Source organism: Eublepharis macularius, chromosome 13 (genome assembly GCF_028583425.1).
Source record: "Eublepharis macularius isolate TG4126 chromosome 13, MPM_Emac_v1.0, whole genome shotgun sequence".
In the NCBI taxonomy this organism is placed as follows: domain Eukaryota; kingdom Metazoa; phylum Chordata; class Lepidosauria; order Squamata; family Eublepharidae; genus Eublepharis; species Eublepharis macularius.
In genome coordinates this window covers 12,622,323-12,638,446 of record NC_072802.1, presented here as the reverse complement: position 1 = coordinate 12,638,446, position 16,124 = coordinate 12,622,323, and the positions used below count along the sequence as shown (strand labels likewise).

At 46.5% G+C, this 16,124-nt stretch overlaps 1 protein-coding gene across 3 annotated transcripts in view; it reads right to left on the bottom strand.

The window, feature by feature from the left end:
* CHRDL1 (chordin like 1) overlaps positions 1–16,124 on the bottom strand; it is a 66,145-nt gene that overhangs the window by 28,122 nt on the left and 21,899 nt on the right. For 2 of the 3 annotated variants that reach the window (XM_054996836.1, XM_054996834.1), the window contains exons 4-5: positions 2,027–2,172; positions 731–824 (exon numbers count right to left, since the gene is read on the bottom strand). In XM_054996836.1, the coding sequence (XP_054852811.1) occupies positions 731–824; positions 2,027–2,172 (240 nt within the window). The remainder of the gene's footprint in view (positions 1–730; positions 825–2,026; positions 2,173–16,124) is intronic. The other variant, XM_054996835.1, reaches the window with a different exon arrangement.

The window sequence follows — 16,124 nt, the reverse complement described above, 5'->3', positions numbered from 1 at the left end:
CAGGGTTCCTCGGTGTGGTACCCATGGGTGCCATGGCACCCCTCAGCACCTTTCTTTGTGCAGGTCAAGTGTTTTTAGAAAGTGGGCAGGGCCAGGTAGAGCTTTTTGAGTTCTTAATGTTCAAATGCAAACAGTAGCTTCATATTAAAGTAGTTCACCTGTGCAAATAGCAAAGTGATGTTCTAAAAACACATTGGGACTTGATTCTGACTCAGCACAATTTGGCTGCTAGGCTAAAATTCTTAATGCATCCAGCTGTTGAAGTGATCAGATCTCAGTTTTAATGTATTTTTATAATTAAGGGGAAGACATTAATATCACTGTCTCCCACCTGTGGCCAACCTGCCTTCCTCCACCATGTTCCCAATGTCACTCTTCTGCCAACCTGCCATCCCGGCAGCTGCTGCCACCACTGTAACATAAACCAAACAAGAGGGCAGGAGAGTAGATCAATGGAGGGACGTGCGGCTGGGCAGTGAGTGAGCGAGAGTGCCTGAGGCTGAGCCCCCAAGACTGTCACAGGCCTTGAAATGGCTACTTTAGACAATAGTGGCTAGTAGAGAGCCCACCAGCTCTTCTGCCAGGAGAGAAGGGGTGGGGTGGGGTGGGGAGGGGAGGGGAGGGGAGGGGAGGAAGCAAAAATGGGAGGATAGATGCCCCTTCCCTCATGACTTGCTTGCTGCTGAATTCTATTTCTGAGACTGGAACAAGATAGACAGCTGGATTTTACCTCTGCAAACTGGGCAGCATGAATCAGGCACAGATGTTGGAGAAGAGCAAGTTAACTTGGGACATGTCTTTAGGCCGCAATAGACATTTCCTTCCTGCCATTAAAAAAAAAAAGGCAAGTCAGTCTGTGATTCATTTGCATGTTGCAGCAGAAAACCTGAAGTGCATTCTTTTAAGCTGAGAACTCAGAAATTATGAGTTGTGATCTATACGTGACTTAGGGTGGACAACTCCAGCACAGGAAATTCTTGAAGATTTGAGGGTAGTACCTGGAGAGCTCAGTTGATTTGTGATGTCGCTCTAGGACTTCTGTTTCTCCTAGACTGTGGTATACCATAGATTTAGCCCTCCAGAGCTACCATTTCCTCCAGGGGAAATGATCTCTGCAGTGTGGAGATACGTTGTAGTTCAAGGAGAACACAAGTACCCACCTTGAGACTGGTAACTCTAACATAACTCCTTCATAATACCTCATATACACCTGCCCCTTGCCTGGCCATGGTGAACAAATTCCTGCTCCTGGATTCAATCCCTTGCCCTTGATGATTTGAGGAGCAGGAGAAAAAAACCGAGAGAAATAATGTTCATGGTGATGACCTAGGAATGTCCCCAATCTCTCTCTTAAGACCATAAAGATTGCAGCAATTCTTAGAGCATCATCTGGAAGGAATGTCACATTTTCCAAAACTCCACTTGACAGCAATATTACATCCTCCAAGACACTCTAGGAATTTCATCAGCCTCCATGGTCATTACCATAGAGTTTAGGGAAATTCCCAGAGCTAGTTTGGTATAGTGGTTAGAAGCAGCAGGCACTCTAGAGCTGGGTTTGATTCCCCACTCCTCCACTTGAAGCCAGCTGGGTGACCTCAGGTCAGACACAGCTTCTCGATGCTCTCTCAGCCCTACCACCTCACAGGGTGATTGTTGTGAGGATAATAATAACACACTTTGTAAACTGCTCTGACTGGGCATTAAATAGTCCTGAAGGGTGGTATATAAATCAAATGTTATGTTATCATGGTCTTTACCATTGAGTTTAAGGAAACTCCCAGAGTGTCACAGAGGACATGATGTCACATCTCCTGGAACTCCTCCCTCCCCAGGCACCATCCCCCAAATATTTGCCAGCATAAGGCTGGCCACTCCATCCTCATATCATTGGCCTTTGTGGTGAGTGACTTTTTAGGGTGAGCCTAAATCCAGCTGCAAACTCTGCATGTGTCACCCAGGACTGTTCAACCTTTTTTGTTTTGGATCTCAGCAAGCGGGAATTCTGGGCTGTTGTGTTACTTACAGAGCAGCTGCACTGGGCACATTGGTTGGCTTGTCTGTTCTGAAAGAGTTCCTCTGCCACAAACATTTCTCCATGGTGGTAGGTTGTGCCATTGTATTCACACGACTTCCCAGTGACCTTACTGCCCATGGTAAAAAGGGAATCATCTAGAAAGGTGAGATGGGGGGGGGTGCAATTAATGACAACAGCAAAAACAGTATCAAGTGGCCCACCTTCCCCCAATTTACAAAAGTTGACTACGGTGTTAATCCATACGAGAGTAACCTTCAGGACTAGGTTACCGTTACCCACTCTTCATGGCACTATCCTTGAAGGCAATGGGGCCCCTATAGCTGATTCACAATGCAGAAGCGGAGAGCTTAAGGTGAGGGGCTGGAGTGTTACACACATGTGACCTTGATTCCTTGGTTTTTACATCAGCTGCCTTATTTCCTTGTTCAATTCAAGGTGCCAGTTTTAACCTTGAAAGCTCTTTACGATCTGGGATCTTCATACCGTAGGGACTGCCTTTCCCCAAATAACCCCTTGGGCAATGGTGGTCTTCTTCTAAGTTTTTATTAACAGCACTTTCCCGCGAAACAGTGAGATCCGCTGCAGCCCAGGCTTGGCCTTTTCTGTTGCTGCTCCAGCATATTGGAATAGTTTGCCAGAGCAAAAGATGAAGCTTCCTAACTTACAGCAATTCAACAAATTCTGCAAAACGGAATGGTTTAAATGAGCCTTTGATAGCATCATGTTGTCCAGGGCGGTCTAGCGGCTTGCTGGACCTTGCGGTGGGCTCTTGGGCACGGTGTCCTCCCGTTTTATTGTCTGCAAGGTATTTTTTAGCTGGAAAAACTGTTTTCTCTTTAAAATTATAGTTACATGAAATAACGGTACAATATTACTATACAATTTTACAACTGTAAAGTGTTTTCAGTATTGATAGGTAAGATGTTTTGAGTCTAGTCTTTGGAGGAAAGTGGAATATAAATTACTTTAAATCATTTAACTCAGAGGCAGAGATTTGCATTCACATTTGCTTAACTGACAAGAGCCTAGGACTTGATTATCACTCACTGTTGAGAGCAGAATTAAGCCACTTCATCCTGTTATGGTGCACACAGAAGCTCCCTAAGAAGAATATATTTGCTGCCAAATATATTAATGGTGGCTACAGCAGACAATTGGTAAGCTGTGGCTCACCGACATTTGTTCTGTGCGCAGAAGGACTCTGGTTCGATCCCTGGCAGCTCCAGTTAAAAGGTTTGGGAAATGGGAAAGACCTCCTCCCGTGACCCCAGGCAACAGCTGCCAGTCAGTGTAGAAAACACCTATCTTGATAATAGCCTGACTCTGTGGAAGGCAGCTTTATGCGTTCATGTAAACTAGACTGTTCCATCTCAGTCCACTCACTGCATTTTCCTGTATATGCAGGGAAAAAGATCACTTGCATGAATGTTCCAGAGGACAGGGATGTCCTAGAGGAATGTCCCAGAACTGCAGACAGCAAAAGTGCCGTGCTATGGACACAAAGACCTCCCAATGGCTGACTGCCCTGGGTGGATGGACTCCTGCCATGAAAGGAGCTGTGCCTCAATGGTAAGGCACATGCTTTCAGGTCAAAGGTTTGATCCTTGGCAGCTCCTTTTGAAAAAGTCTCAAAGGTCTCTACTGAGACCTCGCCAGTTGGAATAGGCTGCTCAAACCAGCTGGACTGAAGCTCTGACAGCATCACTCATCTCTCACATTTTTATTCTGCCTTTCCTCCAAGAAGTTCAGGGTTGTCGATAAACGGTTTCCACCTCCATCTGATCCTCAAAACATGGTGGTGGAGAGAGCCCTGAAGTCAGAGCTGACTTATGGCGACCCCTGGTGGGGTTTTCAAGTCAGGAGACTGACAGAGGTGGTTTGCCATTGCCTGCCTCGACAATCCTGGTCTTTGTTGGAGGTCTCCCATCCGATTAATAGCCAAGGCTGACCCTGCTTAGCTTCTGAGATCTGATGAGATCAGGCTCACCGGGGCTATCTAGGTCAGGATCCTCACAACACACCTGTGAGCAGGGCTTTTTTTCAGCGGGAACGCGGGGGAATGGAGTTCCAGAACCTCTTGAAAATGGTCACATGACTGGTGGCCCTGCCCCCTGATCTCCAGACAGAGGGGAGTTTAGATTGTGCCGCTTGGCGGCACAGAGGGCAATCTAAACTCACCCCTGTCTGGAGATCAGGCAGTGGGGCCACCAGCCATGTGACCATTTTCTCCGAGGGCGACCCACTGAATTCCACCACCTCCTTTCCCAGAAAAAAAGCCCTGCCTGTGAGGTAAATTAGGCAGAAAGAGAGTGAATGAGTGGGCATCTGAGCTGAAGGTTCTCTGGTTTATGTCCAGTGTTCTAGCTGCTACACGCTCTATCTGATGTTTTCCTACGAGTGCCTCTGTGAGGAAGGCTCCACACACAAAGTCCTGCTCCGGGGGTGTGTGTGTCTTTTAAGTACTCCTTGCTTCTTTTGTACCAGATTATTATTGCCTATGTAATATCAGTAGCTTTATGAACTAAGCAAGGTCTGAGCATTGGGAACCTTATATGTTTGCTTCAGTGCACAGTCATTTTAAACCAAGCATTTAGGGAAGGAACAACAAAGTGCTTGTTTGCCGGGACCCAAATAATTGTGGCATGCGAGGAATCCACCGAGTTCGGAGGCTCAGTGCAAATGAAACCCTCTTCCGTGACCTGCAGAATTCATGGGTGGCTGCAGCTTCTTAACATCTGGGGGTTAATATCATGTTAAAAAAAAAATACTCTCCAGAATTATTATGCTACTGAGGAATGCTGGGCCCCCTCCCCCCTTCATTTCTTAAGCTGGGCATTCAACCAAGCGAGCAAGAGGTTTCAGATTATAGCAGAGGAGCTAAAAGGCGACATTTCAAGGCCTCTGTATACCGTTTATTTTGGCACGCGGGCACCTCAGCCTTTTAATACCCTTTTGAAGTAACATGAAAAGTAAATGTCAGGACCTCTATATTGTATAATATGCATGAAACTCAACGTGTTACAGTCTCATGTGCACCCTCGAGGCCTTACTGCTGAGGCAGAGAATGGGAAACCACTTCTGATTTCCAGCACTTGGGGTTCGTTTTGAATGGCATGTCCCCGGGTCAGCCGAAAAGTGGGGCAGCTTTGTCTTCCTACTCTTTGCCCTAGCTCACAATCTTCTTGGGGGCACTATCTAGGCAGGGGGGCAGGGGCCGCACCTCCCTTGCTCAGACTATGACTTGGAGACCAGGAGCCTTTCCTCTAGGCCTGAAGGCAGGGAGCAGAAGTAGCTTAAATCAAGGGAAGAGCGTTGCTCTTCATGGCCTCGGTCCAGCCGCCCTCCCTACGTTCCTCCACAGCAACTTCGCTCATCTGAACAGGGTCTCCTGCAGGTGCCAGCCTGCATAGGGGCAAAATCACCAGCAGCCTGTACACGGGCTTTCTCTGTGGTGGCCCCCACCTGTGGAATGCCCTGCCTGAGGAGGTCAGGAGAGCCCCAACGTCATGGCTTTCTGCAAATGATGCAAAACTGAATTAGTCAAAAAGGCTTTTTATTCAGATGGGAGGGCTGTATTGTAGGGAGGGGGTCGCAGATGCTTCACTAATGAGTTAGGGACCATAGACTTCAGCACTATGTTGCCTTACATATTATCTCTTGCTTTAAATATGTCCTCCTATGTACTACCTGTGCTTCATGTTGGCTGAATCCACATTACCTCCGCGCGTCCTGGTGTTGCACTAAATGTTCGCTAAATACCCGGAAGTATAGCGTCTTTCAAGCACAATTTCTGAATCGCGCTAGAAAGACACTATACTTCCGGGTGTTTAGCGAACATTTAGTGCAACACCGGGACGCGTGGAGGTAATGTGGATTCAGCCATTGTCTAATGTCAGTTCTCGAATAACTTATGTTCTGTTTCAGCATTTCATCAATTCTGTATTGGATTCTTGCTAACGCTATGTCTTTATAAACTTGTATTTATTTATCCTGTGGCATTATTTATGGAAATGTCCTTGACACTGTATGGAAATGTCCTTGATAATGATTGTACTAATCTCACACCATGTAATCCGCCTTGAGTCTCAGTGAGAAAGGCGGACTATAAATGACATAAGAATAAATAAATAAACGAGAGGAGAAGGAACCAAAGGGAATGGTTGTCATTGGGCAGACATTCTCAAGGAGGGCAAGTGCATAGGAGGGAGGCGTAGGGGTTGCAGTCACACATGGTTATACCCACATATGCTTTCCACCGATGGTCATCCAAATGCCTGGAAGTTGAGAGCAAGCACTTGAAAAAGGCAATCCTGGCTAGGAATTGTTGGAGAAGAGATTGAAAATACAACAGCCAATATAGTAACACCCTTGTGCAGAGCGCTGGCACAGTTTCGTTTGGAATGCTCATAGATCCAGAGGAGTTAGCCAGGTTAGTCTGTAGTTGCAAAATAGTAAAGAGTCCAGTAGTGCCGTTAAGGCTAACCAACTTATGTGTAGCATAAACTTTTGAGAACCGCTGCTCTCTGTGTCAGATGCATCGTCAGGTGCATGGATTTAAAAGGGGGTGAGACAGATTAATGGAGGAGTGGTCCATCAGGGGCTCCTAGCCATGGTGACTCCATCTACAGAGGCAACATTGGGGAAAACCTCAGGCTCTACGCCCGGTTTACTGGCCCTCCAGGACAACTGGTTGGCTGCTGGGTGAAATAGGATGCTGGACAAGATGGACCACTGGTCCATTTGACCGTGTTTGTAAACCTGCGTCCTGCTCCATGCATTCCCGGTAATGTGTGTACAGGTCTTCGGTTGCAGCAAAAATAACAAGGAGTCCAGCTGCATCTTACATACTAACACATTTACGGTAGTATAAATTTTCATGGGCCGGAGCCCTCTTCGTCCGATGTCTGGAACCCGATGGGAAATCAATGAGACTTACTCCTAAGAAATTATATTGAGGGCTGGGGAGTAGGTACATAAGATTTGATAATAGCGGACACTTTCTGCTGCATATACTCCTTTCCATTTACCTCTCCAAACTTGATATGTAAAACCATATTCATTAGAAGATCTTGGCTGCTCCCATAATAAGCCTTTGTCTTACAGAATATGAAACCCAAGCCAAAGTAATTTGCTCCTGTAAATGTACTTTGAAAAATCTTGGCACAAGTTTGGTAGCATTATACTTTCCCCACCTCCCGTCCCTCGTTAGCTCACACAAAGTGTGTTAACATTGGCTTAGGGTAACTACCTCAAAGACTACCTTACCCGAAAGCATGAACTTTCCTTCCTGAATCAAAAACGTTCCCCTCCCAAATGTTTTTACTCCATGGGGTGCTGGGTCATTGGTTGCCTTTGCAAAATAACAGACAAGATGATATTTCTTAATCTGTTAAATGACATGTTTCAACCAGGGCCATATTTTAGGGGGCAGGGGGTTGCTTGCCCTGGGTGCTGCCAAAGAGAGGGCACCAAGCATGGCTGCTGGCTGGGAGTACATGGAGCTGGTGGCAGCAGCACGGGTGGCTGTGTGGGACGGCTGGGAGCCCGCCCGCACCGCCCACCTCTCTGACAGGGGAACCACAGCCCGAATCATGGGAGCACTCTTGGGGGTGGCCACACCCTGCACGATGATGTCACTTCCTGGAAGTGACATCATCGTACAGTCCTGGGAGCACGCACGTGTGCTTCGTGCACATGCACGTGTGGTGGCAGAGGCGCCACCTGACAAGAGTTGCCGTGGGTGCTGGCGACCCAAGATACAGTGCTGGTGTCAACTGTCACTTTGCTTTTCAAAGATGCTCAGGTCATGTGTGAAAGGGCACAGCTCAGTGACTGAGGATGTGCTTTGTAAACAGAACACCTTAACTTCCGTTCAGGGGGCAGGGCTGGGACAGGTGGTTTCCTGTTGTCCTGGAGACTCACCATTAGGTCAAGTAGACAGAAAATTGGGTTGGATTGATGGTCTGACAGTATAAGGAAGCTTCCTATTCTATAGAAGCAGGTCCAGACATTTCTGCCAAAAAACGTTTTCCCACGAGAAGTCCTGCTCTATGCTGTTGAAGGGGTGTGTGTGTGGGATGTATGTGCGAGCAGAGCTTGCTTGTACTCCAGAACTCTCCAACTGCACTTTTCAAAGGGCTCAGCAAGTGGTGCGTTTCAGGAAGCTCAAACAGATGAGATGGGACCACAGCCATTCCCCCGTGTCTTAAAAATAGTGCCCCACTCACTGAACGCTGGTGGCCTTTTCACGCCATTTCTGACGTCACCATTTCCAAAACAGAGGCAGGCAGTTACGATTCTGTTTTCCTGGAGTCTCGGTTCATCCATACATTGCAAACTGTGGCTTGTGCAGACTCAATTCACCTCTGAGCCTTGCAGGAAAGAAAGAGTCTAACGCTTCCACTGTCACAGAGGGTCAAACCACACGAGACAGAATACACTCGAATGACACTCAAATTATATTCAAATATACTCTAATTTCAAAATACACTCAAATTACCCATGTAATTCGAGTGTATTTTGTCTCATGTGGTGGGACCCTCAGTCTCACTAGCTGAAACACCTCCGCTGGTCAACTTTTTAAATGAGGAAAGACGTGTCCTTTAAAAGCATGCCTTTCCCATCTTTAAAACAGAATCGTGAAAGCAAGCGGAGGATGAAGGCTGTAGAAGTCCTGCCCTAGTCTGGCAGATCCTTGCCAGCAGGGGGCACTGCGTACCCTTCCACAGGCCTCAGGCGGAGAGGAAAAGGGGGTTTCCTTCACCCTTGTTCTCCATCTCTCTCCCTCACCACGCTCCTTGCAACCGGAGGAGCCAGAGCCAGCTTGTCCTCCTTGGCCAATTTCCCTTTGTCTTAGGCAGGGCCTGGCTGCTGTTGGGCCAGGCCCTTTGGAGGCTCCGCCCCGCAGGAGCTCCCATGGGACTTGAACCATTCCGTGGGGAAGGTACTGCCATACTCCCGCATCCCAGTGATGACTTATCTCCTGGTTTCCTTGATATGAGGCCCAGAAAAAAAGCAGCTGTAGTGACCCACGCTAAACATTTGGATGAAGGCCTTGCCAAAATCTCTTCAGAATGCAGAACAGGAACAAAACATTTGCACAAGTCTCCGATCGCTGGTGAACAGGGAACAATGAAAAGAGCTTGCAAAAGAAGCTCGTTTAACACTGTCAAGAAAATGCCTGTTTTTTGCATTTAAAACCTGTAGCCATGTTGGTAAAACTTTGGTTCAGGCTTTTAGGCCCTTCTGAAAAAATCTTTCTGAGAAACTTGCAGAGCTTGGAAGAGAGAGCTTTTGGTACACAGTGACCTTGTGAGATAAGATAGTGAGCTAGCGTGTTAGCGAGGTGGGAGCTTCCACGCTACCCTTCCTGCCAATTAACATTCTTGTCTGACCAGACCATTCCACACCTGCGGGGGGGGGGCGGCACCACACCGCAGACTGGCCTTGCTCCTCCTTTTGCACATACCCGCCTAGCAATGGTGACATCAGTTCTTGGACTCCTGATTGGTCAACAGGCCTGGATCATTTGAGACTCCAAGAACCATAAATTAACGATTCAACCTGAGACTTTTGGGCTTTAGTTGGGTCATAGCCAGAAATGCAGTGACCCAGCTATTGCTCCAGTTCTGTCTCTGTTCTGTAGGATGGACGCTCTGCTGCAACCATCTTTGTGTCTTGTTATGCTGAACCACTGAAATCCTGTGTGCTTCTGAAAAGAGACTTTGTTACTGCCTAACTTCTGTTGGATTACCATGGTATGTATAGTTAGTGCTACTTGCTGTAGGTTTTATTTTAATCCTCACAATCTGTCTTGTCTAATTTTGTATATCTTTTGCACCTTAAATAAATTAATCGTATTTTTATCTTGTGTAGTCCTTGACTCTGAAACCTCAAAAGACCGGCAACATCCTATGCCTGACCCTTGACTAGACATGGGCATGAACCCAAAAAAATTAATGAACCTGTGGTTCATGGTTCAGTGCTGCCACCGAACCCAAACAAATGAACTGTAACGAATATTTCCTGTTACCGAACCGGTTCGTGGTTCGTGGGTGTTGGAACGGCCCCTGTTGAACTTAGAGAGCCCATATTCACAGGAAGTGTTTAGCAGGCTCTCCTCCAGCCAGCAACCAAGTTTAGTCAAGATTGCAATAGGAATCTTAGAGTTATACCCTCCAATCTGAGGGCCCCAGGAAACTCCCACTCGATACAATTAGAGCCACCAGTTGACGTTAGCCCAGTGTACAAGGGGTTGGCCATCAGAACTGCCTATCAGGGTTTGCAGGGATGAGATTGGAGTGCCCATGGCTACAGAACACCCCCCCCCCCTTCCCCCTGCCTCCCCCTGGGTGTCTTCTACCATGTAACCAATTTTAACTAATTTGCAGCTTCATGGTTGGAAGGAAGACCTGCTGATCAAGGTAAGCTGGGATTCGATTCGGGTTTCCAGGGCGACAGAAGGAGTGCAGACAGAGTTCAGGCATCCCCCCAGTTCTGTTTCCAAGGGGATTGATTGATGGTGCCTGACTGTCTGGCTTCATGAACCGCGGGTGAACGCAATGAACCGGGCTTCCAACGAATGCTGGTTCATTGACCATGGACCCTCACAAACCGCCAGATCACGAACAGACGATCAAGCGGTTTGTGGCGTTTTTTGGTTTGTAATGCGGTTCGTGCCCATGTCTACCCTTGACCACCTACCAAGGTAAAATTCTGTTTTGGGAAACTCGTAAGTCAACCCTTGCAAAGCAGACTTTCTGTTTTAGTACCTCTACAGGCTTGGAGTCTTGCCCCTTTACTTCATAGCCTGGGGTCAGTCAGATGGGACTGGTGGCAGCTTATTTGTTAAAGTTCTGTCGAACAAGGAACCCAGCCAAGAGTGTCTGTGTGTTTTGCCCTCTGAGCCAGGGAAGAGCCACAGAGCCGAGGCTGGCAGCATCCTTGATAAACACTCAGAGCTCAGGAACCACTAGTCAAGAATCTGAAATATCTTTCACATGGTACAGCTCTTAATTCTGGGTTCTGTTTCTAAAGAAGGGAATTGAGCTGCCTTGAGTCTATGGAGATAAGATAGAAAGGTTTTGAATAAATAAATCTGAAGAATTAACTTGAAAGCTACAAAGATGATCAAAGGGCAGAACTGAAGATAGTTAGCCTTTGAATGATGTACTTGTCTTTAGATCTAATAAAAAATTGGACAACTCAAGCTCTGCATACTATGAGGACTTCCAAAGGGATAGTCATATTAACCCAAAATAACCATGAAAGAGTCTTGTGGCACCTTCAAAAAATAACAAGATTTATTGTGGCATAAGATTTCATGGACTGAAGTCCACTTCATCACTGACATGAATGTGCAACTGAGAGATTCTCTACACAAGACCTCTTACACAAGGATACTCAAATGTCAGGAGATGCAATGGTAGGAGGGAAGGGTAGTTTAAAGAGACAGAGCTGGTGGCAGGGCAAAGGCTTTGCTATACACTGGAGCTGTGTGAAGGGGCTGTGAAATACCAGAAGGGAAACTTCTGTCCATTATAACCTCTCTAGGTCCAAGCCTGGCGCTGGAAGGCAGTTCCAGCCCATTTCCATTCCTCATTGCCCTCTGGCTGCAATCCCACATAGTTTTAGACTGGAAAGGTGAAATTGACAGAGCCTTCTGGGAGACAAAGATGAAATTAACAAACCCTTGGAGGAGCGATCTCCGATGGCTGTCTTTTAAAACAATGCTTCCTGGCTAACGTTGCATCTCCCTGCACTTGAGCATCCCTGTGTAAGATGTCTTGGGAAGAGACTCATAGTTGTTAAATGGTTGGGCTGTGAATCAGCACTCTGTTGATTCGAATCCCACTACAGTCATGAGCTCAGCAGGAGGCTTTGAGTAAGCCACTCCTCTCAGCCCCAGCTCCCCAGGTGTCTTGGGCTGATAATGATAATACTGACTTTGTTCACTGCTGTTATTGTGGCACTAATATGTCCAGAAGATTATATAAGCATACTATTGTTGTTGTTGTTACTGTTGTTATTATTATTAACATCCCCCCCCCGTACCCCCATGTGTGTGTATAAGCTGTGGTAATACTTTATGCTGATGATAAAGTGAGCTTCAGTCCATGAAAGCCAGTCATAAGCCTGAATCGGTCCAGTGTTGTGATTGGACTAGGAGTGCAATGCCTGGGTTCAAATTCTACTTTGTCATGAAGCTCACTTGATGACTTCGGGTTGCAACTATTCCTCTGTTCAATCTACCTCACTGGGCTACTATGTGGATAAAAGGGAGGATGAAACAACCAGGTACACCATACTGAGCTCTTTGGAGAAAGGAGAGAATAAAAATGTGATAGGTCAGAGATGACCTATCGACAGAGTTGCAGTTTTAAACCCTTGAAATGGTACTAGATAAGTTGATAAGTATACTCTAGAGGCGTGCAGAGAAAAACATTCAGCTGAATTTAGATCTGGTATTTGAAAATACCATAAATATTCAGTACTAGTAACAAAGCCCATTGTGAGAAAAAATACAACGGGCTCTAGAAAGGGGAGGGTGGGCAAATGGGCATTGCCTCCTCCTCCTCCATGACTGATTCCAGCCGAGTGAAGGGGGGTAGGCATTGCCTCATGCTCCACATCTGATTCCAGATCGGTGAGGGGGAGATGGAAATTACCTTATACTCCACTCCTAATCCCACTTGGTGAAGGGGAGTGGAGGCATTCCCTACTGCTCCGCGCCTGAGTCCAGCAGGGTGAAGGTGGGGGATGGGCACTGCCACTTGCTCCACATCTGCTCCTAGCCACGTGAAGGGGGAGCATTGCTGTTTGCTCTGCTTCTGATTCTGGTGGTTTGAAGGGGGAGCAGGAATGCCACATGCTCCACTCCTGATCCAGGCTAGTTGAATTGGGGAGCGGGCATCACCTCCTATTTCGCACCTGATCCCAGCTGGGTGAAGGCGGGTGATGGGCATTGCCACCTGCTATGCTCCTGATCCCAGCTGGGTGAAAGCGGGTGGGTGAGCATTGGCACTTGCTTTGCACCTCATCCCAACTGGGGGAAAGTGGGGGAGTGGGCATTGCCACCTACTCCATTCCTGATCCCAGCTGGGTGAAGGCGGAGAGAGAGCATTGCCACCTTCTTTACTCCTGATCCCAACTGGGTGAAGGTGGGGGTGGGCATTGATCCCTTTCTGCTCCTGATCCCAGCTGGGTGAAGGCAGAGGATGGGCATTGCCACCTGCTTTGCTCCTGATTCCAGCTGGGTGAAGGCAGTGGGAAGGCATTGCCACCTGCTTCGCTCCTGATTCTGGCCTGGGCTTTCTACCGTGGTGCGCTCTCTGGAGATCTGGCTGCCTCATCTGGGCTTCCCTTCCCAGTAGCGCCCTCTGGAGGTACACCAGTGTAGCAAGTGAGTTGTCTTGAATATGCTTAGCCTTTTATATAGTAGGATTCCTGAGATCTGAATCAGATTCTCAATTTGAGTTCAATTTAAACTGAGACTACCAAATATATTTGGCCATTATTCTCTATAGGAAAACTCTCCGGGGGGGGGGGGGCATTTTTTCAAGCAAACATCACCACATTTTCAATGAACCTTGTCTTGCCTATCTAATAAAGACCTCCCCCCACCACCACCACAAGTTTCAAGAAGATTAGACCAAAGGTTCCAATTCTATGGACCCCTGAACAACGTGCTCCCAATCACTCCCTATTGTTTCCTACAGGGAAAACATTTCCAAGGCTTTGCATGCAAAGAAATCTTAAGGGATGGGGCAGCCCCTGGCTAAAGGCAACTTCCCAATGCAAGTTCTAATACAAGCTGAACCAACAAAGCCCAACAGAACCAAAATGAAGCAAAGGAATCCCACCAAAAGCAAACTGAAGTAAGGGGACCAACATCACACCAGAGAATGCTACCAGAACAATTTCAAACCAGAGAATCCTATCAGAACAATGTCAAACCAGAGATTTCAACAGAACTGATGTCATGCCAGAAGATCCCACCAGAATCAGAGCAAGGGAAACCAATATCACACCAGGGAATCCCACTCAAACAATATCAAAACAGAGAATCCCACCAGACCAATATCAACTAAGAGAATCTCAGCAGACTCAAACTGAAACAAGGAAGAACACTGTTGCAAGCACAACAGAACCAGTGTCACTCAAAGAACTCAGGCAGGCAGGCAGAACCCAGGGCCAATGCAAACACAACAGAACCAACCACAAACCACAGCATTATGAAACAACCAATATCAAAAAACTGAACTGAACCAAACGGAAACAAGGAAGGACACTGTTGCAAACCTGACAGAACCAACAATCAGCATCAAACCATCAACAGGCTACTCTGGGATTCCTGCAATACAGGAACAGCCTCAAGTTAGTTATTTGTCTATTTTATTCCTAAAGGAGAGAAAGTTTAAAAAGCAATATTTTGAACAGTGAAACAAGAAATTCTGTTAAAAACCAGGATCACAAACTTCTTTAGAACTAAAATATTGGGTGTGTGTGCCTGTGTGTATGCTTCAGAACGGTGGACAATAAGTTATATAACACCCAGTGCTGTTTTCAGAGTCATTGGGAAACTTTCCAAGGGTTTAAATGGGCTTTGAAGAAACTCTAGAATCATATGTAGATAAATCCAAGAATGCCAAATCCAGACGTCCTACCTTTAAGCATATTGTAATGTAATAGTTAAATAAAATACAAAGTGATTTGGAAGGGGGCGAGTCAGGATTCCTTTTCTAAATGGGTAACTTTTTTACCAACAATTAAAACGGGTGAAAAGAGGTTGGGAAGAAATCCAGTGTCAAACAACTGCCTATGAGAACGCTAACTGAATCCAGATGTGCTGCCTTAAGACCCAGGTGTCAAACACATTACCCTACCCCCGTCCCTTTTGAAAGAAACTTCAAGGGCTGTGCTAAGCTGATGAACGCCAAGCCAATTTAGGGTCTTGTCCTTTTACACAGCCAGCCAGTAGCACGCACAAGATCACCCACCGCTCAGCAGTATTAAACCAGTACATCAGTGAATGGCCAGCCAACTATATCAAGTGAATAGTACACTTTCATTTCTGATGATCAAGTTTTTTCAGCTTTCTTGAGCAAAAGACAGTTCACCCTGCACCGCTTTTGTCTTTGTGGGTACATGCGTGCCACTTAATTTCCTGCGTACTTCTTTTTATGGTGGCAGTAGAAATTGCTCAACAAAAGCATGAATGAGACATTTGAAAGACATTTTGTCCAGCTCCATTTTTAGAGCATGGTGACCTAAGAAGAGCCCTACAATGGCTAATTTCTGCACCAACCTGATTCAACAGAAGACCCACAAGCAGAGGGGAAGAGGTGAAAGGCTTCCTTGGAGATAGACTGCCTCTGCACATGGAGGTTCTTTTTGCCATTAGGGCAGAGAACCATTGATGGACCTCTCTTCCTCCATGTATCTGTCTAATGTTAGATTATAATGTATGGGACTGTACAGATAACTTCTGAATGGCTTGTAAACAGTATGGGGAGTTGATGCTTTTAGAGTCAGGGCTCCAACACCTTGCAACACCAAACACCGACATGGTATTTGACAAAATTAATTTTTTTGGGTGGGGGGAACACATCTGGAAATAAGCTTGTTGTCATGGAGGCCTTGTCTGCAGACACTGGCCACTTTGGGCAAGAAATGTTTTAAAGTGTCTGAAAAAGGCCAGTTTGTGCAATGGACAGTTGTTCCTATGATTAACAACGTGGCTCCTTCCACGTACAAGATGCTTGGCCATGTAATAGGAACCCAAAAGGCACATCCCTGTCCTCTTATAATCAAGGCATGAAGCTGCCTTTCACCAAATCAGATTATTTGCCCTGATTAGGGCGTGGATGGCTTTCTGTAGATAATACAGCTGTTAGTCAATGGGACACAAATGGAAGTAATTGACAAATCAAAGAGGGATATGGAAGGTTAACTATGATGAATCTTTGACATCTGTGCTCTTTGAGAAAGAAGCTTGGAAACGGACCTTACAAGGATCTGGACCGTCCGTTAGAGAATGCAGTCACAGAACCAACTACGTGAACCTATGATTATAGGTCCTTTTGAT